General features: G+C 65.1%; 3 protein-coding genes across 13 annotated transcripts in view; 2 read left to right on the top strand and 1 right to left on the bottom strand.

The window, feature by feature from the left end:
* The first annotated feature begins 24 nt into the window (after positions 1-24).
* Positions 25-6,559, top strand: APBA3 (amyloid beta precursor protein binding family A member 3). The gene is made up of 10 exons (XM_051810601.1): positions 25-1,150; positions 1,632-1,671; positions 2,087-2,232; positions 2,372-2,458; positions 2,980-3,138; positions 3,464-3,643; positions 3,844-4,056; positions 4,600-4,719; positions 5,459-5,599; positions 5,695-6,559. The coding sequence occupies exons 1-10, from the start codon at positions 56-58 to the stop codon at positions 5,764-5,766; spliced, it is 2,253 nt and encodes a 750-aa protein (XP_051666561.1). The 5' UTR covers positions 25-55; the 3' UTR covers positions 5,767-6,559.
* A 69-nt stretch (positions 6,560-6,628) lies between these two features.
* On the bottom strand, positions 6,629-18,245 carry TJP3 (tight junction protein 3). Of its 2 annotated transcripts, none has more exons than XM_051810581.1 (21): positions 17,908-18,245; positions 17,395-17,494; positions 14,231-14,392; positions 14,017-14,141; positions 13,704-13,806; positions 13,070-13,523; positions 12,665-12,768; positions 11,603-11,762; positions 11,423-11,513; positions 11,154-11,218; positions 10,927-11,011; positions 10,659-10,815; positions 10,150-10,258; positions 9,485-9,704; positions 8,963-9,159; positions 8,653-8,748; positions 8,279-8,349; positions 7,865-8,176; positions 7,458-7,763; positions 7,195-7,238; positions 6,629-7,063 (listed from the first exon to the last, which is right to left on the bottom strand). In XM_051810581.1, exons 1-21 carry the CDS (start codon positions 18,090-18,092, stop codon positions 6,964-6,966), a joined length of 3,246 nt encoding a protein of 1,081 aa, XP_051666541.1. In that variant the 5' UTR covers positions 18,093-18,245; the 3' UTR covers positions 6,629-6,963. The 2 variants fall into 2 exon arrangements, with proteins under 2 accessions (XP_051666541.1, XP_051666542.1); XM_051810582.1 differs by having other exon boundaries at positions 10,942-11,011.
* Positions 18,246-19,036: 791 nt separating this feature from the next.
* PIP5K1C (phosphatidylinositol-4-phosphate 5-kinase type 1 gamma) overlaps positions 19,037-20,652 on the top strand; it is a 47,334-nt gene continuing 45,718 nt past the window's right edge. For all 10 annotated transcript variants that reach the window (XM_051810596.1, XM_051810595.1, XM_051810590.1 and 7 more), the window contains exon 1: positions 19,037-19,328. In XM_051810596.1, coding sequence (XP_051666556.1) covers positions 19,052-19,328 — 277 coding nt within the window. In that variant the 5' untranslated portion in view covers positions 19,037-19,051. The remainder of the gene's footprint in view (positions 19,329-20,652) is intronic.

Here is a 20,652-nt window from a genome sequence, read left to right as displayed (position 1 = left end):
CGGCGGCGGGAGCGGCCCGGCCCGGCCCGGCCCGGCGGCAGCGACGGACCCCGCCATGGACAGCGGCACCACCGCCATGGACAGCGGCACCACCGCCATGGACAGCGGCACCACCGCCATGGACTTCCAGGCGGCCCCCGGCGGCGGCGGCAGCGACGAGCCCTCCGAGCCGCCCGCCATGGACACGGAGGACGGGCCGGGAGCCCCTGGGCACCGCGCGGGGGGCGCGCGGCCGGACGGGCCCCCCCGCTCGGCCCCGCAGCCCGGCAGTGACCCCGCGCCGGAGGAGCCGCGGCCCGGCCCGGGACCCGCCGCGGCCCCGGAGCTCGCGGGAGGCGAACGGACCGGGCTGTGCCAGGGCTCGGGAAGGGCCATGGAGGCGGAGGCGATGCCCGCGGAGCCGCGGGGCTCTGCCCGCTGGGAGCCCAGCGCCGGGAGCGCCCCGCGGGGCACGGGGAGCTCTCGGGCCCCCGGCGGCGTCGAGCCCGCGGGCATGGAGCTGGATGAGACCCCCGAGACCCGCGGCCCCCCCGACACGGCCGGGTGGGCTGAGGACGCGCAGGACGAGCCCTCGGAGATCCAGGGGCTGCTGGCCCAGCTCGAGACCCTCGACCCCAACCTGTGTGACCGCCCGCCCGCCCCGGAGCGGGGCCCGCCGTCCCCCTCGGGTGCCGGTGCCCGGCGGTGCCCAGGCAGGTGCCGGCCCTGCCCGCTGCACGTGGCCACGGGCCGGGGCCTGGCGACGCGTCCCTGCTGCCCCCAGCACCCGGCCTGTGCCCGGCCCTGCCACGGGCTGCTCTTCGCCGAGGCCGACCGGGAGGACTTGCTGAGCCTCCTGTGCTACGAGGGGGGGCTGCCCGAGGCCGGTGCTGAGACCCCCTTGGCCCGCTCCGATGTTCTGACCGGGACTAACCTGGAGATGCTGCAGGTCCGGGAGGATCCAGCCACTGTGGAGAAGCCTGAAAGGCCGGGGAGGCCAGAGAGCTTAGAGGAAGACCCTTCCGGCAGCTGGTGCTATGGAGAGGGGCTTTGCGAGGTTGATTCCACCTCTGAGGGCACTCGGGAAGGTTCCCCAGAGCCAGCGTGGGCGGCCCTGCCTCCCGCTCCAGCCCCCGAGGCAGAGCAGCCGCCACCTCCAGGCGCCGTGACCGTGAGTGCTCCGGGTGTGGTGGGGCCGCAGGAGCCAGGACTTGCCCCTTGGCCCTGCTCCCTCCTCGGGTCTGGGCTGGGGGCGGAGGGGAGCCAGGGATTTCTTTCCTCGGGTCTTACAGGGCCTTGTGCTGCAAGTGTGCCCAGACAAGACCCTCGGTACCGGCTTTGGCTCCTACTGCCCTGAAGGCGGGGGGATACTTGCATGGCTGCCTGATTCGTGTGTGCCCCGGGGCAGAGGCTGGTGGGTCTGAACAGCCCCTCCAGCCCCTGGATCCTGTGCCATCCTCCCCTCCAGCCCCAGGACCCTGTGCTGTCTCCCCTTCAGCCCTAGGACCCTATTCCTCCCTGCCCAACCCTGGGACCCATTTCCCCCAGCCTCAGGGACGCTGTGCCATCACTGTGCCACTTCTCCAGGGCCAGGCAGGCTGAATCCCTGGGATGCCAACTACAGCCTCACCTGCTCTTTCGTTGCTTTGCAGAACAGGGAACCCCCATCATCCTGCCCAGCCTTCAAAGAAGGTGAGTTGCTTCTGTGCTCAAGCAGCAAGAGCATTCAAGAGTCCTGACCCACGTGCTCTGACCCTGAATGGGGGTGGCTGAGGGTCCCATCTGGGGAGGGAGTGCCTGTCTCTGTGTCCATCCAGGGTGGCAATGTCGCTGCAGGCTTCAGATGGCTTGTTTGATGCTTTGTTGAGGAAGTTGAGGTGCTTCAGGGAGCAGGATGGGGGGATGCTCAGGAAGGGAGAACGGGATGCCAGGTGTGCCCAAGAGAAGGGGGAAGCAGCATTGGTCCCCAGTGGTGCCAGGAACCCATGTCCCAAGCACTGAGCTGCTCTGCCACGTGTAGGAATGCAGCTAATGGGCAGTAAGAGTTGGTACCCCCAGTTTCAGAGGTAGGGGAGCAGCCCCTGCTCAGTCCCTCCCAATGCCTCAGTTCCAGGCCCTTGTGACCCGGAGGATCTGCTGGACGGTGTCATTTTTGGGGCAAAGTACCTGGGCTCCACACAGCTGGTCTCGGAGAGGAACCCCCCGACCAGCGTCCGCATGGCGCAGGCCCAGGAGGCCGTGGACAGGATCAAGGTGCAGGAGGGGTGGGGGGCACAGCTGCCCCCAGCCTGGCCCCCCGTGGCCGTGGGGCAGCACTCGGGGCCTGCCCAGGGATACCTGGCTGTGGGGCTGGGACCCAGTGGGGTCCTGTGACCTCTCCATCGTCTCACAGGCACCCGAGGGGGAGTCCCAGCCCATGACAGAGGTGGATCTGTTCGTCTCCACGCAGAGGATCAAGGTGCTCACTGCAGACACACAGGTGAGCGGGAGTGGCAGCGCCCGTGTGCCTCTGGGGCTGCTGGAACCTTCCTGTTCGGCCTCGGGACCTCAGCTTTGTTCCCACACTGGAGGGGTTATGCCCAGGGATGGCCTGCAGTCGAGGACACACATCTGGGAGGGGAAATGTAATTCCACAGCCATCCTTGGCTCTCTGTGTGGCTGCACGAGGCTTCCCGTGCGAGCTGCGCCCTGGGGAGCTGCTGGGATCCCAGACCAAGCTTCAGGGAACCCAGGCTTGAAATCTTGGAAGCTTTTTGCCTCAGGATTACTTTCTGCATTATAGTAAGAGGGAAGGGCTGTCCTGTCCCCTGGCAGCACCCAGGGACACGGATGAGTCCCTGATGAAGGAGCTCTTTGTACCCAATGGCACAGACATGGTTTCTGCCCAGTGTGTGCCAGGCATTTGCGCTGCATCCCAGCACCATTGCTGAACCCCTCCTGCTCGCTGGGCTAATGGTTGCCCACGGGGCTGAACATCTCTGCCTGTGTCGCCCTTGCCAGGAGGCCATGATGGATCACTCCCTGCAGACCATCTCCTACATCGCCGACATCGGCTCCCTCGTGGTGCTCATGGCGCGCCGGAAGCTGCCCCGGCGCTCCGAGGTGGCAGAGGAGAAGCGACTCTACAAGATGATCTGTCACGTCTTCCACTCGGCCGACGTGAGGCCACACGCGGGTCCCTGGGGAGGGCAGGGTGGCCGTGGGGTCCTGGGCACGTCCCACTGTAACAACTGGGGGTCTGTGCTGGGGGCAGCAGCAGAGACCCCTCCCTCCCCACAGAGAGAGGGCAGGAGCCCAGCCTGAGCATCTCTTTGGCACAGAGGGGCCCAGCGAGCAAAGAGGGGAGGATTGGCACTGTAGAGGGGCCCATTCAGGCAGGGAAGGAACTCCCAGGGCCAGTACCTGTGCTGGGCACTGCAGGGCATTGGGAGCTGTTGGCTGCAGCCCTGAGCCACGGGCAGGAACAATCCCTGTTGTTCTCCAGGCCCAGGTCATCGCCCAGGCCATCGGGCAGGCGTTTGGTGTGGCCTACCAGCGCTTCCTGGAGGCCAACAGCATCGACCCCAGCGAGCTGACCCCCCGCCAGTACAGCCGTGCCCTCGAGGACCAGGAGCAGTACAACGCAGAGCTGACCCACTTCTCCCGGCAGGAAAACTGCAAGGACGTAAGAGCTGCTCTGGGGAAGGAGGGCGTGGGGACCCTGCTGGCACCTCTGTGTCATCCTCTCCATGGCTCCCTGAACAGCTGAGGTGCTCCCTGCAAACCAGACCCCATCCCAGCCGGCTGTGAGCACAGGACACCAGTGCTGGGCTGGGGCATGTGCCCTTGGCTCTGGTGACAATAACCCACCCATTCTGCTCCCAGGTCTGCATCCGGAAGCAGAAGGGGGAGATCCTGGGCATCGCCATCGTGGAGTCAGGCTGGGGCTCCATCCTGCCCACCGTGGTCATCGCCAACCTGATGCACGGGGGCCCCGCGGAGCGCTCGGGGGAGCTGAGCATTGGGGACCGCCTCATGTCCGTCAACGGGACCAGCCTGGTGGGGCTGCCCCTGGGCACCTGCCAGAGCATCATCCGGGTGAGCTGGGACGGGGGACCTCCTCCTTCCTGCCATGGGGAGTGGCCTGAATGCTGGGATCCCTCCCCACCCAGTGCCCCCAGCTGTGGGGGCAGGAGTGCATGGGGGCTGTACCTGTCCTGTGGGCTGTGACAGTCCCTGCTCTGAGTGCTTGGGAGGAAGGGGTGTGACAGGGCAGGGACAGACCTGGGGACTGTACTTGATGTGGCAGGGTATGGCTGGGGTCCTTCCTGAGGAGGAGGGTAGAAGAGGAGGCAGGCACCTGTCTTGGAGGAAACCTGTTGTACCATCTAGCTCTCAGGCAGGAAGGAGCTGAAAGCAAGGACAGCGTGGCCTCGGGGGCAGAGTGCAAAGTCTTGGGCTGGGTCTATAAGTTCTTGTCCCTGGATTTGAGCATGGCAGTATCCCTGCGTGTACCTCAGTTTCCCCATTGAAAACAGGTTGCTAATCCTCAACCCTCCCATGAGCAACTTGGCTGTGTTGTCCCTCCACCAGAGCTGAACAGCTCTCCAAAATCTGACCAGCCTTCATCCCCCCTTCCAGGAGCTGAAGCACCAGACTGAGGTGACACTGAACATCGTGCACTGTCCCCCTGTCACCACGGCTGTCATCCGACGCCCCGACTCCAAGTACCAGCTGGGCTTCTGTGTTGAGAACGGCGTGGTGAGTGCCTGTGGGGTGGGGTCTGCCCGAGGGACAGGCAGAGCTGGCTGTGCCCACAGAACAAAGCCCAGCTCCCGCATTCCCTGTGCCTGCCCAGGCCAAGGGGCAAAAGGCTTCTCACAGCTCTCCTGCAGCACCAGTGGTTGTACCCCTCTCTCTGGTGCTCCTTAGCTGTTTGCTTTCTGGGTGGTGGCTTCTTCTTGGCTTTCTGGGTGTGACCCCAGTGACATTTGTTGCTGTTCTCAAGACCCTGGCCACTCCCTGCTCTGGGGTCTGCTGTGGCTGTGTTGTGAACTCAGAGTAGGGCGTTCCCAGGCCCAGTGAGAGCTGAGGGGGTGGGTGGGTGGGCAGAAGAGGGGGTGGCACAGCTGACTCACCCACTGACTGATGCTCCCAGTGGGACTGGAGATATGGGTCTCTCCTGCTGCCCCAGGGAGAAGCTCAGGCTCTGCAGCCCAGGCTTGATGGGAGCAGGAGGGTTCAGTGAGTGGGAGCAACTGCACTCCCTGTCAACTGGGGGAAAAAGTCCTGGGGGCTGCCCTTGCCCCAGCACGTCGCTCTGGTGGCAGCAATGCAGGGCAGTGGCTGCCCTCACTGTGTGCCCGTGAGCTGGAGGAGACAGCACCCAAATCCAGAGCGCTGGCTGGGAGCCTGCAGGGCTGTGAGGGTTTGGGGCAGTGGTGGTGCAGGGCCAGGCTGTGGGCACAGCCCTGATCTCACCAGCACTCCTCGCTCCCAGATCTGCAGCCTGATGCGCGGGGGCATCGCGGAGCGGGGCGGGATCCGCGTGGGGCACCGCATCATCGAGATCAACGGGCAGAGCGTGGTGGCAACGCCCCACGAGAAGATCATCCAGATCCTCAGCGAGGCAGTCAGTGAGGTGAGCAGGGCCCCCATAGAGCAGCTGGGCTCAGAGCTGGGCACCAGCGCCCTCCAGCCCGGGCCGGGGCCTCTGATCTGTGCCTCTCTGCCTAGGTCCACATCAAGACCATGCCAGCCTCCACGTACCGCTTGCTGACAGGGCAGGAGCAGCCCGTGTTCCTCTGAGCCACTGGCCGTGCCTTGGACAGACAGGAGCAAGCCTGGAGGGGCAGGTCTGGCTCTGCCTTCTGCCCCAGCCCTGCGTCAGAGCCCTCAACAGGACCTGACCCTGCACCTCTTCGGTTTTACTCAGGACAGAGAGGGAGGCTCTGGGGGCTGATACCCAGCTTGAGCAGTGTCAGGGCCTGTGGTGCCACAGTTTGGGCACCTCCCACCCTCCACTCACGCCTTCCTGCCTCACAGTGCCTGCACAGTGCCCACACAGTGCCTGTCCTGCTGCTGCTGGTGGGAAAAGAGGGGACTCCACATGAAAGGTCCCCCCCATCCAGTCATTGCAGATTGTGCTTTTACACTCACCAACGGTGCCTTTCCCCAGGTGAGGATGGTGCTGGAGGCACAGCTCAGCTCCAGAGCTCAGCTCAGCACAGCCCCAGAGCAGTGCTGACCCTGCACTCTGTGTGGGTGCACCACTGGCACTCCTGAGGGACACCCAGCAGCTCCCAGACTCAGCCTTAAGGGCAGCAGCACTCTTGGCACCTGCTCCTCCCCTCTGGCTTGGCCAGGGGCCTGCTGGGGTGCAAACAAACCCCATTAGACCCGTTACCCCAAGCTGGGAACCTACCTCAGCTTCTCCCTGGTGCTGCCTTGAACTGCTCTGCACGCACACCCCAGCCTGGGGCCTCAGCCCTTGGTGCAGCAAAAGGGAACATGGCACTGCCCAGCCCCACATTCTGGGATTTCCAGGGGGTTCCCTGGGGATGTGCCTTTTGGTGGGTGGCTCTCTGGGCCCCTGAAGCCAGGGCAGCACTGACCTGGCTGTGCCTGGATGCTTGGCTGATGTGAAAATAAAAGTTGTGGGAAATGTGGGAGGCTCCATTGGCAGAGCCCCATGTGGGCTGCAGTGGAGGAGGCTCAGCAGGGCAGTGCCGGGCCCTGATTCCTGCTCTGGTGGCTCAGGCAGGGCAGCCAGCAAGGTCACCCTCCTACATGGTGTGCTCTGCATGGTGCCACCCAGCATGCACAGACACAGCCTGTCCTGATCCAAACGTCCCTTTTATTTCAGTAGCAGCAGCTGTGGCCAAAAGGGAAAGAGGCACTTTGTGGTTGGGCCCAGCCCAGTCTGGCACTACCTGGACTGTTACCTGGAGCCAGTGGCACAGGGCTGTGGCAGGGCTGGCCCACGGGGACAGGCCAGCAATGCCACTACACATCTGTGGCTGGCCCCCACTCATAGCCTTCATCCTGGTCCGAGTCATCCCTGGCGTGTGTGAACCTCTTCCTCACTGCCTCGTGCTCGTATGCCCTGGGGGCAGAAGCAGTGGTGGTGGCTCTGGCACCCAGTTGGGCCCAGGGTGGGACAGTGCCCTATGCAGGCCCTCCCCAGCCCTGGGCTGGCTGCCACCCCCCTCCCTGCAGTCCCAGGGCACAGGGTACCTGATGCTGTCGTAGCGCTGGCCTTGCTGTGGCTGCTTGGGCACCTGGGGAGGAGCAGAGCAATGAGGGGTCAAGGACAGGGCAGGGGTTTTGCCCTGGCATGGGGTGTTTGCCCCTGGGGATCCAGAGCTGAGCATGAATGCACAGCTGGACCCTGCAGCAGCTCCCTGCCTGTGTCATGGGGATGGAAATTATACCCCAGAGACACTGTGGCCACTCCCTTCTGCCCCACCAGCCCCTTGTACCAGTCTGGGTGGACCCACCTTGTCACTCTGGCCATGTCTTGGCAACACCTGTGCTGGCTCAGAGGAGCTCAGGCCATGGCTTGGGGACACTTGTGCTGGCTCAGAGCTCAGGCCATGGCTTGGGGGCAGCTGTGCTGGCTCAGAGGAGCGGGCCAGCCCGGGGTGGTCGTAGGCATCCTCTGCCTCGCCGTCAGTGTAGGCACCTGCCTCGCCATCCGTGTCCTCGTAGTCACTATTGGCGTGGCTGTCACAGGTCAGGTAGCCTGAGGGCACCGTGCTCGGTGGGTTCAGCAGTTCCAGACTGTCCTCAGGTGCCACATCTGCCTGCGGGGTGGGGATGACAGAGACTTGGGATCCCAGCTGTGGGGGACAGTTGTGCAGCCCCAGCTGGCCGAGCCTCACTGCAGGGATCCTGTGCCCTGTACCTGCTCTGCTGTTGTCCAGATAGGCTGGCTTTGCTGCGTCCTGATGATGTCCTGGATCTGCTGGAACCAGGCATTGCCACTGCCGCTGAGGTGGATGGTGGCTGTGAAGAGGTGGCTGCAGTACTTCTTCATCTTGTTGGCCTGGGCATAGAGGCGCCGGGAGCTCTTCCTGGAGTCGGGTGCCAGCCACTGCCGCATGGCCTTGACGCCCGGGCGGCTCTCGGGCTCGCAGAACACCACCACGGGGTAGTACTGCACGTAGTTGAGGCGCTCCACGGCCGAGGGGGTGATGTCCAGCAAGGCGTGCTTGCCCTGGGGCAGGGCACGGCCGTCAGCCCTGCTGGGGACAGGGACAGAGGCCATGGGCTCCCCCGGGCCCCGCCTGGCTCCAAGGACAGGGGAAAGGTCTCTCACCTTTTCTGCAATCTGCTGCACCGAGTCCAACTTGATGACCTTGGACGATGCCCCATCTCGGGGCACGCTCGCTGCAGGACGTGGAGACGGGGCATGAGAGGGGCTGGGGGAGATGTGACATGTCCAGCAGCCCCAGGCTGGGCCTGGCCGTGCCCAGCACCGGGGCTGTGTCCCTCAGGGAGAGGCATGTCTGGAGCCAGGCTGGGATTGTGATGCTCAGGGCAGGGAGGGTGAATGAGCCCAGGAAGGTGTTGGAGTGTCACAGAGAGGGGGCAACCGGCAGGGTCAGGACAGAGTCGGGGTAAAGAGCTCCCACAGGTCCTGGATGCTGCAAGCCTGGCTGCTGGATACAATTTCCCACAGGGGGCACTTACGAGCGATTTCAAACAGCTCAGGCAGCTCCCGGCTCAGCTTCTGCATGGCAATGTCTGCGATGGGGCCCAGGATCACCACCGGCCGCTTGAAGCTGGCTGTGAGAGGACAGAGGGGCTCAGGGGGGCTGGGGGTGAGGGCAGAGCTCCCAGCACGTGGACATCCAACCCCACTCCTCATGGTGCCCACGGGCCTGGGACTCGCCCCACTCCTCCCAGGAGAGCGGAGCCCATCAGCACCCACAGAGGGGCAGCCCTGGGGCCGATGTCACCCGGTGGGTCTGGGCGATGGGGACACAGTCCTGGTGCCCACCTTCCTTCAGGACCACCCTCTCGTACGGCGGGTAGCGACCCTGCTTTGTGAGGGCAGACAGGTCTTCCCGGCTCTTCCGCAGCATCTTCTTGGCTCCCCTCAGGCCCCGCAGCTTCCAAAACTCAGCCCGTGCCCCGGAGGGGTTGGCACCAGACGTGGTTTTCAGCACTGACTCCAGGCTGGCAATCTGCTCGGCCCTGAGAGAGGAGAGGGCTCATGACCTGCAGCCTCTGGGTTTACCCCCCCCTTGTCTCTCTGGGCTCTGAGGAGTGGGGCAGGACAAGCCAGCATCACTGCTCAGTGACACGGCTGGGTGAGTCTCCTCCCTCTGGGGCCTTGGACAACCCAAGCATCAGCTGCCCTATCACTCCTGAGAAGGGATTTCACCAGCTCATTCTTCCCCCTGCTGCTCCACCAGCCCTTGCCCTGCCTCTCACTGGGCCCACCATCCATGACCCTGGCTCACTGGGGAGCCTTCCCCAGCTCTGCTCATCTCAGGGCCATTCCTGGCTCTGTCCCTACCTGCTCTGGTTGGGGATGATGCCCTTGTCCTGCTCCTGCAGGTCCCTGCCCACGCGCACAGCCAGCCAGTTCCCCAGCCTGCCGCGGTACATGGTGTCCAGCACGTGGAACACGTCCCCGCGCACGAAGCTGAGCCCCGACGGCGTGTCCTTCTCAAAGTCAAAGTGCGTCCGGATGTAGAACGAGTCGCCCACGTTGGACGAGATCATCTTCCTGTAAACTGAAGCCCAGGGTGAGAGGGACCATCAGGGGAAGAGGAGGAGCAGGAGGATGGAGAGGAAGGTGCTGGAGGGATTTTGGAAGGAGTGAGGGAGCCTCCAGAGTGGCCCTGCTCCTAAGGAGGCTATTGAGGACACATTTTACTCCCATGGCTTTCTCAGGCAAGCTGGAGACAACAGGACCTGACCCCCTGGCACACACTGCCCTCTCCAGGCTGAGCCATGGTGCCAGAAAGTCCCTGTGCTTCAGGATACCAAGGCACAAATGGGGCTGGGATGGTCTGGTCCTCTCCCATCAGCTTTTTGGAAGAGGAGGAGGGGTTTTGGGGAAGGAGGACCACCCTGCAGGAGAAGGAAGGACTATGGCAAGTCCAGCAGGTCTGATGCTTGTCCAGAAGAGAGAGGATGGAGAGGCACAAGTCCAGGTTGAGTCTGGTCATCACTCACTGTCCGGCTTGCTCTGGGTCCACAGCGTGACCTCCTCACCCACGGGCAGGGCCATGAGGTGCTCCACGGCCTCCTCACGGGTCAGGTGCTGGAAACTGGTGTCATTCACCTGCCACAGAAAAGCACTTGGACACAGCCCTGCCAGTGGGATGGAGGGAATGGGCACGAGTGGGGCTTCCAGGGACAGCAGTGCCCAGGGCAGAGTGGGAGAGGGAACCGGTCCCTGTCACCCAAGTGCCTGCCACAACCCCAAGTGGGCCTCTGAGACTTCAGAGAGGGTGCTTGGACCCCACCGGGTGTCACTGTGGTGCTGGAGACAGGACTGACCCTGCAGACAGTGCCCACAGAGCCAGCCCAGCAGGTACAAGTTATGGGTACCAGCACTGACTAAAAACAATGCCCAGCAGCAGAAATCCAAACCCCAGGGGAGGTATCACACCCAACAGGTGTGACCACACCCAACAGGTCCAGGTGCAGCAGCATTCGGAGCCACTCCCAGCCCGCGGTACCTGGAGGATCTGGTCCCCCTCCCGGACGCCCTGGCTGTCGGCCGGGCTCCCCTCCTGCACGCTGGACACGAAGATGCCCACGTCATTGCCACCCGCCAGCCGCAGCCCCGCGCTCTTGGCCTTCACGAACCGCACGACCCTGGAGTCGGCGCTGTACCTGCCGTGGGGAGGCACAGTCAGCCCGGTGGTGACACGTGGGGACAGGGCAAGGGGCCACAGACCCTGTGACCCCAACCCCATGCCGGAGCAGATCCCTGTGTCCCCCCACCTCTCGCAGACGTACCCGTCCCTGAGGGCAGCTCGGGGGGCAGTGTGGGGGCTGTGGTCATCCCCCTCCACAGCTTCCAGCGGGTCTGCAGGAAGGAGAGCTGGTGAGGAGCAGCAGTGGCTATGCCGAGGCACAGGGAGCCCTGGCATGACTCTGCCAGGGGTTTGGGCAGCAGAGACACCCAGGAGCCCAGAGCCCCCTCAGTGCCCAGTGCTGAGCCCACTCACCCAGTCCCCGAGCGTTGGCCATGGTCACCTCGGCCACAGGCTCCCTGGTCGATCGTCTGCTCTCCCTGGGACAAGGTGGGGCAGGATTTAGGCAGGGCACAGGCAGGCAGTGCCAAGTGGGCAGTGGGACAGCAGAGCAAGCTGGGGATGGCAGTCCCACCTCCAGGGACAGTGCCTTGGGAATAGAGAACCAGCCCCTCCAGACAGGTGGAGAACACAGCAGATCTGCCAGGGGACAGAGGGGCTCATGGGGACAGCGTGGGGCTTACAGTGGTGAATTCATCCTGGCAGCAGCTGGAGATTGTGGGGAAGCATCAGGGGACGGTGGATGGGACAGCTCGGAGTCGATGTCGGAGATATCTGCAGCAACAGGAGGGAAGATGCACCCGCGACCATCCAGTCCCTGTGCTGTGTATTTGGCCCCCAGTCCCGTCCCCGTGTCCCCTCACCGTCCATCCGGGAGCTGTCGCTCTGGCTGTCCACGTCAGGGATGTTCACCAGGAACTGCCGGTGGTCCCGGAGGATGAGCAGGGTCAGGATCCCCTCTGTCCGCTCAATGAGCTGCTGGGTTTCAGCCAAGGACATGTCCTGGCTGGCCACCCCGTTGATCTGGAGGGGCAGAATGGGAGGCCTCAGGGCACCTGCTCTTGGGAAAGCCACCCCCAGGGAAAGCCCCACCAGAAAGGGGTACTTTGACTGCCATGTCTCCAGTCCCTTCCCAGTCCCTCTAGCCCAGCCCCATGTGCCACAGCTTCTCCTGTCCTGGACCGTGTCCCTACCCCTGGCTGCCTCCCAGTATATCCTTATCCTACACAGAGGAAACAAATTAGCCATGCTAATTAACACCCACCTCCACCTGCCCAGGGCCCTGCCTGGTGGCAGGAGCTGCACAAACCCCTCAGACACCTGAAGCTCAGTTTTACTTTGCCCTTGGCCTGCACTGCCCTTCCACGTGCTGGCCTGGAGCCAGGGAATCAGGCCCCAAGTGGATCCTGGGGCTGGGATCTTCCTGAGTTGCAGCAGCTTTTCCCAACAGTTTGCAGGATGTAATCCCTTCCATTTGCCACAGAGTCACTTTGGCACTGGTTCCCAGTAGCCACAGGTCTGCCTGGCCCAGGTGTGCAAACCAAGGGTCTCCCTCCCTCTAATTCCTCCTCCCCAAGTACTTGCAGCATCATTTCACCTGACAAACACCTGAGCTCCTTGGGGACTGTCACCTGGCAGGGACATACACTCGCGAGGGGAGACCACACACCATGGGGAGAGCAGGGTGGACACGACCCCGCTGTGCCAACAGCACAAGCCACCAGCCCGGCAGCACAGGGGCTGGTCCCCAAGAGCCCCCACGGGGTCCTGGGACAGGCAGGGGGACAGGGCAGGGAGTGGACACCAGACAGAGCTGCCTCCAGCAAGCCCGTGGCTGGGCCCTGCAGTGACACCAGGGATGAGCCCCCCAAAGAGGGGCAGATGAGACCCCCAGTGAGTGCCGTGCACCATGGGGGTCCCTATACCTTCAGGATGAGATCTCCCTCCTGTAAGGAGCTGCCCTTGGCCGCCAGTCCACTCTCCACTATGTGCTTGATGAAGAGCTGACTCCCCAGCTTCACGCCATACTCTGCAGTAGAGAGAGCTGTGACAATGGCAGAGCCAGGCAGATGCAGGACTCCCTTGAGATCACCCCTCACCACCATCTCGACAAGCCCTGGCTCCCCTTGGGGGAGTAGCAAGCCCCAAAGCTGAGCTCTGCAGCCCCAGGCTGAGGGCAGGAGGTTTGGTGCACCCAGCACAGCACACACTGTCCCCTCGCTGCAGCCAGACCCTGGCACCCACCCTGCCATTGCCTCCTCCCCGGGGAAAGGCACAGCCAAAACTCAGGTGACAAAACCCACGGACAGCGGGAACAGGAGGGGCCTCACCTTCGTTCTGCTTCTGCTTCACCAGGACTGATGTGATGGGCTTCGTGGGCACGTCCTGGCGCGGCAGCCGCTTGAAGCCTGACACCAGGGCCAGCCCGTTGGCGTCCCCTTCCTGGCCAAAGGCGTTGCTGGGGTGGTGCCGGCTGTGGCCCCTCCGATCTGAGCCGCTGCCGGGACTCTGCCTCCAGTGGTTGCTGTCCTGGCTCCGCCTCCGGCTCCGGGACACCGGCCTGTGCTGGCGACGGTCATCGCGGTGGTGGCCAGAGCTCCTCTCACTGGACGAGTCCCCATCGTAGCCCCGGCTGTGGTCCAGGTCGTCCCGGGAGCGCTGCAGGGCTGGATCCCCCCTGTGCAGCCCGTCGTCCTCATCCGAGTCGATGTGCCGGGGCACGGCGGGGGACCCGGGGCTGCTCTTGCTCACGGGGAGGTGAACCTTCCTTGGTCTTTTCAGTGTCTGCAGGTACCAAGTGAGAAGCAGATGGTGGGTGCAGCCATCTCTGCCAGCTGTGCCTGCAGGGATTCCCAAGCCCTGAACAGGAGCCCTGGTGTGTGTGACAGGGCGCTGGGATGGGGACAGGCACGGTGCAGCCCCGCACACGACAGAGGGCCCTGTCCCACCACGGGGCACACTCACAATGTTGGCGATCTTGCCGCAGGTTTTGAGGGTCTGGATGGCGAAGGAGGATGAAACATTCTCCATGGAAAGGCCGTTCACCATCACAATGTGATCCTTCCTCCTGGGAAGGAAAACACAGCTGTGGCTCTGCCCTGGGCACAGCCCCCAGCCCAGGGAGCTGGCAGGGTGGTGAGGGCACCCCAAGGGGACCCCATCCCAGCTAGGCAGGGTGACAGCAGTTCTGGTCCTGTTCCAGCAGGAGGGATTCTCTGTCCTTCCCACCCTCACTGGCAGCGGGCACCCCCCGTGCACCCACGTCCCCTGCACTCACTGGAGCCGGCCCATCGCTGGTCCCCCGGCCACCACGTCCGACACAAACACCGCCGTGTCCCCGGTCGTCCTGCTGGGATGGTCCCGCCCTCCGGAGACAGCGAAGCCAAAGCCCCGCTGAGGGTCCTGGCAGGGGTGGGTGGGCAGACAGGGGTCAGGCAGAGTCGACCCCACAGCCCCTGTCCCCTCCCATGGCTGCCCCAGGCCATGCTCACCTTGCTCAGCGTCACCGTGTGCTGCTCCCAGATCACCATCTCCTCCATGGTGGGCACCCACCAGCTGGGGAGGGGGACAGTGGCAGCCGCCTGGCACAGGGGCTCGGACCAGCTCCACCTCCTCTTCTCAGCCCCTGGCCCCTTCCTCACTCCTGCATCGGGCTGCAACAAAGAGCAGCAGCAATGCTGGGCTGTGGGCACCGGGGACAGCAAGAGTGGAGGGGACAGAGCCCTGTGGTGCCCGGGCACCCACCAGGGCACCGAGACTGCTAATTGTGTCACACCCCGAACAATTAACTGTTCCCCACATGGCAGCTGGCTCTGGAACCCAGAGCTGCCTCTGTGCAGGGTGAAATCAACCCCCCGGGGGTCCATCTCCATCCCCTTGGACACATGTCCATGGAAGTGGAGGTTTCACACAGGGCAAGGTCAGGACCCATCTACATGGGACTTCCTGTCCATGCTATCCTTGTGGCCTTGCTCCCCATCCTCGTCCTGGATCTGGCAGACCCCAGGGTGCTGCTTTGGATGGTGTTTCAGTGCCTGCCCGCCCTCTCTGGGCTCCATCAGCTCTGCCAGCTGCTTTGGCAGCACCTCTGCCCCTGCTTCACCCTTTGGTTTTCCCCAAATCCAACATTTTCCAGCTGAGACAGACAAGCCTGACTGACAGGGTGACATCACCTCCAAGCTAAAACTCTTGAGATGGGCCTGGGGATCCTCTCCACCAGCTCCTGGCTCCCTGAAGGGAACATCAGCATGAACCCAGAGAGATGCAGGATCCCATGTGGGTGTGGGAGGTAGCAGGGCAAGAGCCTCCTGCCAATCCCCATGGGGTGGGACAGGGAGAGGCTAGTTTGATCAGGGACTCACAGAAGCATCAAGGCTAGAAGAGACCCTCAAGATCATCAAGTCCAACCATCAACCCAGCACCATCATAATCACCCCTAAACCGTGTCCCCAGGCGCCTCTTGAACACTTCCAGGGGTGGTGACTCCAACACCTCCCTGGGCAACTTATTCCAAGGCCTGACCACTCTTCCAGTGCAAAAAAAAATTTCTAGTATCTAATTTGAACCTGCCCTGGTGCAACTTCAGGCCGTTTCCTCTGGTCCTGTCACTTGAGAAGTGGCAGAAGAGGCCAATCCCCACCTCACTACACCCTCCTTTCAGAGAGTCATAGAGAGCAGGGAGGTTCCCCCAAGTCTCATCTTCCCCAGACTGAACATCCCCAGTCCCCATGGCACACACTTGGCCTGTCGGGGTGGCTCTGGGGTGGCTGTGCCAGGGGCCCTGCTGGCTCCCAAAGTTGGCTCAGTCATCCTCGATCCCCAAGTTGGTACCACAGGCAGCTGGAAAACTCCACAGCTCCTTTGGGAATAGGCCATGGGACAGCTTTGGTGGGACCAGGAGGCATCAGATATGCCCTGTGGGCAGTGCCAGAGGTGATGCCAAGCAGGGATCCGGTGGTGGGCAGCCAGCCCTGGGCAAGCACCACAGCCCAGCCCCAGCACGAGGACTTCCCGTGGCAGCCCCCGGCTGGAGCGATGCTGGGACAGCCCCCAAAATGAGCCCCAGCTCAGCCCCTGAAACAAGACCCAGCTCCCTGCAGCCTCAGGGAGGGCTGGGGGGAGCCCGGTGTAATCATTCACCCGGGCAGGGCAGGTGTGGAGGGCAGAGTCCAGACCTCTCCTCTGCTTCCCCTCTGCGTCAGAGCTGCCAAAATCAGCCCAAGAGCCTCCCTGGCACGCGACAGTGCTCACTACGTGGAGGGGGACACGTGTGCCTGGGGGGGTGGCTGGGGCTGGGCAGGACCCCAGTGTGGTGGCACCCACAGTCCTGTACCAGCACTGGGAAGACTGGTGACAGACAGGAGCCCCCAGCATGGCAGTGAGGTGGTTTCAGCCGTGTCACCAGAGTTGGCTGCTCTGTGTTTACAGGCTCCCAGGGCACCTGCAGGTGACATGGTGTGAGCCACAGGTCCAAGGGACCCCAGCCTGGGGCAGCCAGAGCATCCCCCTCCCCAGGGTGATGATATCTGCTGTGCCAGAGCCGCCTCTGCTGCCACCCAGCACAGTCTCACATTGTCCCCAACCAGCTCCCACTATTGTCCCTCACCAGGGCACCACAGTCTGGCCACGTGCCTGCGTCCCACTGCTGCCCGTGGCTCTCCGTGGGCAGTGGCTGGGGCAGCGTGGGGATGGCAGCAGCTCCCGTATCACCAGCTGGCACCAGCAGTGCCCACAGTGCCACCAAACCCCAGCCCTGTCCCCCGTCGCCCCCCCGGGGCTGGCGCAGGGCCTGTCCCAGCCAAAGGCCGAGGCTGGCAGCAGGAGGAGCCGGCTCAGCCGGTTTCCGACAGAAACCAGCCCGCACTTGGAATGGCCCCGCCGGGAGGGGCAGTATCTGGGCAGAGCTGACCATGGCCCGGCCCAGCCCCGGGCACCGACAGCACCCGGAGCCCCACACACCCCACTCTGCCCCAAACGTGCACCGTGGCAGCGTCTTCCAGGGATTTTAAAACCAAAGGAAGCTGGGCTGTGCCAGGGTAGCTCGTTCCACTCACTGCCAGGTACCCAATTCAGGGCTGTGCCTGGCCCCGGGTGACACCGCCAGCAACACCCACCGTGGGGACAACAACGAATTGGGGGGGCATTTATCAGAAAGTGACACCCCAGCCGTGCCCCCTCCACCCATATTCTGTGTTCCAACCCCCCCATCCCGCTGATGGGGGTCCTCAACCTGGGACTCCAAAGCCTTCCCGGGGTCAGCGGGGTCCCTGCTCTAAAGCAGTGCTGCAAAACCGCGAGACCCTTCTCTGGTCCTAGTCATGCAGCACCGGGGGCCCAGATCCCCCCAGAAGTTACTCTGTCCCGATCCCACCCAGACCGACCCCCTACTCTGGGAAAAGGTCTCTGGAAAAGCTAACCCGGACCGAGTGTAAACCAGTAGGAAAGAGGTACGTCCTCCAGCCCCGGGGCGTGGAGCTGTGATCCCCCGGGATATCTCCCTATTGTGGAGCAGAGTTCCAGGAGGGTCACCGGGTCCTGGAGCCACCCAGGGAGGGACAAAGAGTGGCCGGTTTCCCCACGTGAAAGCACGGCTGGGTCCCCTCCCCAGCCGGGAAGCACAGCCGGCAGATCCCCGGGGACAGAGTTAGGAACTCACCGAGCCTTCGATCCGACCAGGAAGGAGCTGAGCTCCCGGGCTGGTGGCAGAGGTGTCACTCCAGGGTGCCTTGCGTAACCCTTTGTGGTCCAGGCGCTGCCTGCAGGAGCGAAGGATAACGAAAGGGGTCCTAGGGCAGCTTCCCGGGCACAGCAGGACTCCCGGAGGGCTGTCCCTGGTGTCCTAAACCGTGCTGGTGGCTCAGGCACCGACACTCACCCCCCTCCCTGCCCAGCACAGGTACAGGCTCACGGGATGCCGGCGGTGGCTGTGCCTGGGGTCGAGGGTCCTCCCCACCCATCCTGGCCCTCTCCAGGGACGCGGTGGGACTCTGCGCCAACCCACGCCGCCCCGGACCCCTAAACCCTCCCAGTGTCACCCAGTGTCCCAAGAGGTGACAGGGACGGAGGCCAGCCCGGGGCTCCCTGTCCTCGGGGATGTGAGGTAAAAGGTGCCCCTGCTGATGGATGCTCTCCCCTCTCCTCCCCTCCCCTTCCCCTTCCCTGCCCCCACCTGGGGACCAGCCCCTCGTCATCCCTGGTCCCGCGGGGTCGCTTTCCTGCGGTGACAGCGGTCAGGTCCACGCCGCGGCTCTCCAGGGGCCGGTACCGCTCCCAGCCCAGAGCCGAGGCAGCGAGGGGGGACCAGTTCCTGCGGAACCCCCCGGCCCGCAGCCGCCACCGCGGACCCGGAGCCATGCCTTCCCCTCCGCTCCCTCCGCCGCACCGGGGGGAGCCAGGAGCCGCTCCCGCCGCTCCCCGGGACCAGCCGCGGCCGGGAGCCCCTGGGGCGGGGGCCGGCGCCGCCGAGCAGCATCATTAGCGCCGGTGGCTCCAGCGCTGCCCCCGAGCCGGGGCTGACCCCGCCGGGACACGCGTGGCCCCGGGGCCGGGAGAACCGGCGGGGCCAGCCCGGGCTGACCCGCGCCCCGGGGCTGGCCAGGGCCCGAGCCGGGCGGCGCCACTAGATGGTGCCGCGGGGCCGGGAGGAGCCGGACCCGGCCCGGGCTGCGGAGCGGCGGCCCCGGGGGACGGAGCGTGTCCGGGGCCCGGTGCACGGCAGGGCCAGCACAGCCCCGGAGGACAGCGCGGCTCCCGCCAAGGCAGAGGCCGGGGAGGCGGTGCCCGGCAACGGGAGAGCCTCGAGAAGGCGCCGATGCCGCGGGGACAGAGCGGGGGAACCGGCACCGCGGCGGGACCGGGGGCGCGGGCTCCGCGACTGACCACGCCCCCTTCAGGGGCCACGCCCCATCGGAGCCCCGCCCCTGCTGCCGTGGCAACAGAGAGGCCCCACCCCTCTGTGCCTAACTCCGCCCCCTCGGTGCCATAGCCACGCCTCCGCTGCCATGGCGACCAGTGAGTCCCGCCCCCACCACCCCGCCCCCGCTGCCACGGCAACCTGCCGGCCCCGCCTCCGCTGCCATGGTGACCGCGGGCCCCGCCCCCGTTACCATGGCGATTTCGACCCCCCCCACCCCCGCTGCCATAGTGACCGTAGGCCCCCCCGCCCGCCGGAGGGGCCGCGGCCGCTCCCGCCGCTCCCTCCCGGTGCGGCGGCCCCGGCCCGGGCCCCCTCCGCCCGCCGGGCCGGGCCCCACAGCTCGCCGGTGACCGCGACAGCCCATCGCTGCCTCGCAATTAAAGCCGGCGGAAGGGCCATGTGGTGCTTCCGGTGCTGGCGGGGCGTGTCCAGCCGCGGCGCCTCCCGCGCTCCATGGTCCGCGCCGCTCCCAGGGTCCCTCGCGCCGCGGCCGGTAGCCGGGAGGAGCGCGGAGGCGGGCACGGGCCTGTCCGGGGCCTGTCCTGCCCCGGGCCTGGGCCTGCCCGCGGCCGCCATGGAGCTGGAGCTGCCCGAGGAGGTGGAGGGCTCGGCCGCGGCGGGTGCCGGTGCCATCACCCCGGAGGCCGGCGTGGGGGGACCGGACGCGTCAGGAGGTAACGCGCTGCGAGCACCGGGGGCCGCCCTCGCCTGTCCCCAGCCCCGGCCGGGCCCCTGCGTGTCCCCCCATGTCCCCCGCCGGCCCGCAGTGGTTCAGCCCAGCCGTACCCCCGGCCGGGCGCCCCCGCGGGGCGCCTGGAGTGGTTCGGTCCAGTCCCCCCCTGCCCGGAGAGCGCCCCCCCCGGTACCGCGTGGTTCCGTCCAACCGCCGCTTTCCCCCCCAGGGCGGGGATGGTTCCGCCCCCGGCCCGGGACTCCCGAGGGGACGGGGGGAACCGGGGATGGGGCCGGGATGGGGCCGGGATGGGCTCCCCGTGTCCCCCTGCCTGGCCGTCCTGGAGCAGCGAGCGGCAGCCGCGACCCCCGGAGCACCGTGCGGGGCACAGGCCGCCCGGCTCCGGGACTGCTCCCGGTACCGATCCGGGGGGGGCTGTGGCGGGGTCGTGCTGCCCCTTCCCTGCTCGGGGCTGGGCCTCGGGCGCTCGCAGGCCCCCGGGTTGCTGTGGGGGCCTGAGCAGCGGGGGTGGGTCCCATTTGTCAGCGGCCAGAGTGGGCTTGACCCTGGCAGCGGCATTGGCAGGAGGCTGGGGGGCTCTCGAGCGGCAGGATGGATCCGTGGGGCTGTGCCTGTGCACCTGCCCCCGCCTCTGCTGCTGCCTAATTATTTCTAGTTCATTAAGAGCCTCGGGATCGCTGGCTGAGCCGAGCGCGTGATGTCCCCGCCGCCGCCGGGCTGACCCGGAGCTCCGGGCACCTGCCGAGCCCGGGGGATGCTCACAGCGTTCGGCTGTGGGGTGTCAGCGATCCCTGCGTCGTCAGGCCTTTAAATGAGCATCATTAGATCTTCCGAAAACAACCTCATCACGGTGGAAGCCGTGCTCGTTTCGCAGACGCCATTCCCGCACCGGGGTGTGTGTGTGTGTGTGTGTGTGTGTGTGACGTGTGATTTTGGGTGAGATGCCGAGGTTTAGGGGAAGGGAAGCTGTCCCCGGCTGTCCCAGCAGTTCCTCATGCTGCAAGGAAATGAGGGGCTGGCAGTGTGCAGCCAACCTTCCCGAGGCTGCTCGCTGTGCTCCCGCCCACCCTCTCCCCTTTTTGGGAGCGTTCTCCCAGCGCGGTGAAGGTTGGCTGGTGATGCCAAGGGAACCTCTTGCTGATCAGGGTCACAGAACCGTTTGGGCTGGAAGGGACCTTAAGGCCCACCTTGTTCCACCCCGCCTGCCATGGGCAGGGACAGCAATGAACAATTAAAACATTGTCCTTCTGATTTCTTTGTCGCTTTTCTGTTTCTAGGGAGGGTAGAGGGTTGTAGCTCAGGAC

This window comes from Manacus candei, unplaced genomic scaffold, assembly GCF_025592945.1.
Source record: "Manacus candei isolate 608988 ecotype Guabito, Panama unplaced genomic scaffold, ASM2559294v1 h1tg000078l, whole genome shotgun sequence".
NCBI classification, from domain to species: Eukaryota; Metazoa; Chordata; class Aves; order Passeriformes; family Pipridae; genus Manacus; species Manacus candei.
The sequence above is the reverse complement of the archived record's forward strand: the minus strand, read 5'-3'. Positions and strand labels throughout refer to the sequence as shown.

What these genes read in the sequence shown, in the direction of transcription:
- TJP3 (XM_051810581.1), bottom strand. Translation starts at nt 18,092, where the DNA reads ATGGCTCCGGGTCCGCGGTGGCGGCTGCGGGCCGGGGGGTTCCGCAGG. An exon ending in TGCAGCAGATTGCAGAAAAG is followed by an intron (nt 8,177 to 8,278) that starts GTGAGAGACCTT and finishes GCCCTGCCCCAG; the next exon opens with GGCAAGCACGCCTTGCTGGA. An exon ending in GACATGGCCAGAGTGACAAG is followed by an intron (nt 7,239 to 7,457) that starts GTGGGTCCACCC and finishes GCTCCTCCCCAG; the next exon opens with GTGCCCAAGCAGCCACAGCA.
- APBA3 (XM_051810601.1), top strand. Translation starts at nt 56, where the DNA reads ATGGACAGCGGCACCACCGCCATGGACAGCGGCACCACCGCCATGGAC. An exon ending in CCTGCCAGAGCATCATCCGG is followed by an intron (nt 4,057 to 4,599) that starts GTGAGCTGGGAC and finishes CCCCCCTTCCAG; the next exon opens with GAGCTGAAGCACCAGACTGA. An exon ending in TCTGTGTTGAGAACGGCGTG is followed by an intron (nt 4,720 to 5,458) that starts GTGAGTGCCTGT and finishes CCTCGCTCCCAG; the next exon opens with ATCTGCAGCCTGATGCGCGG.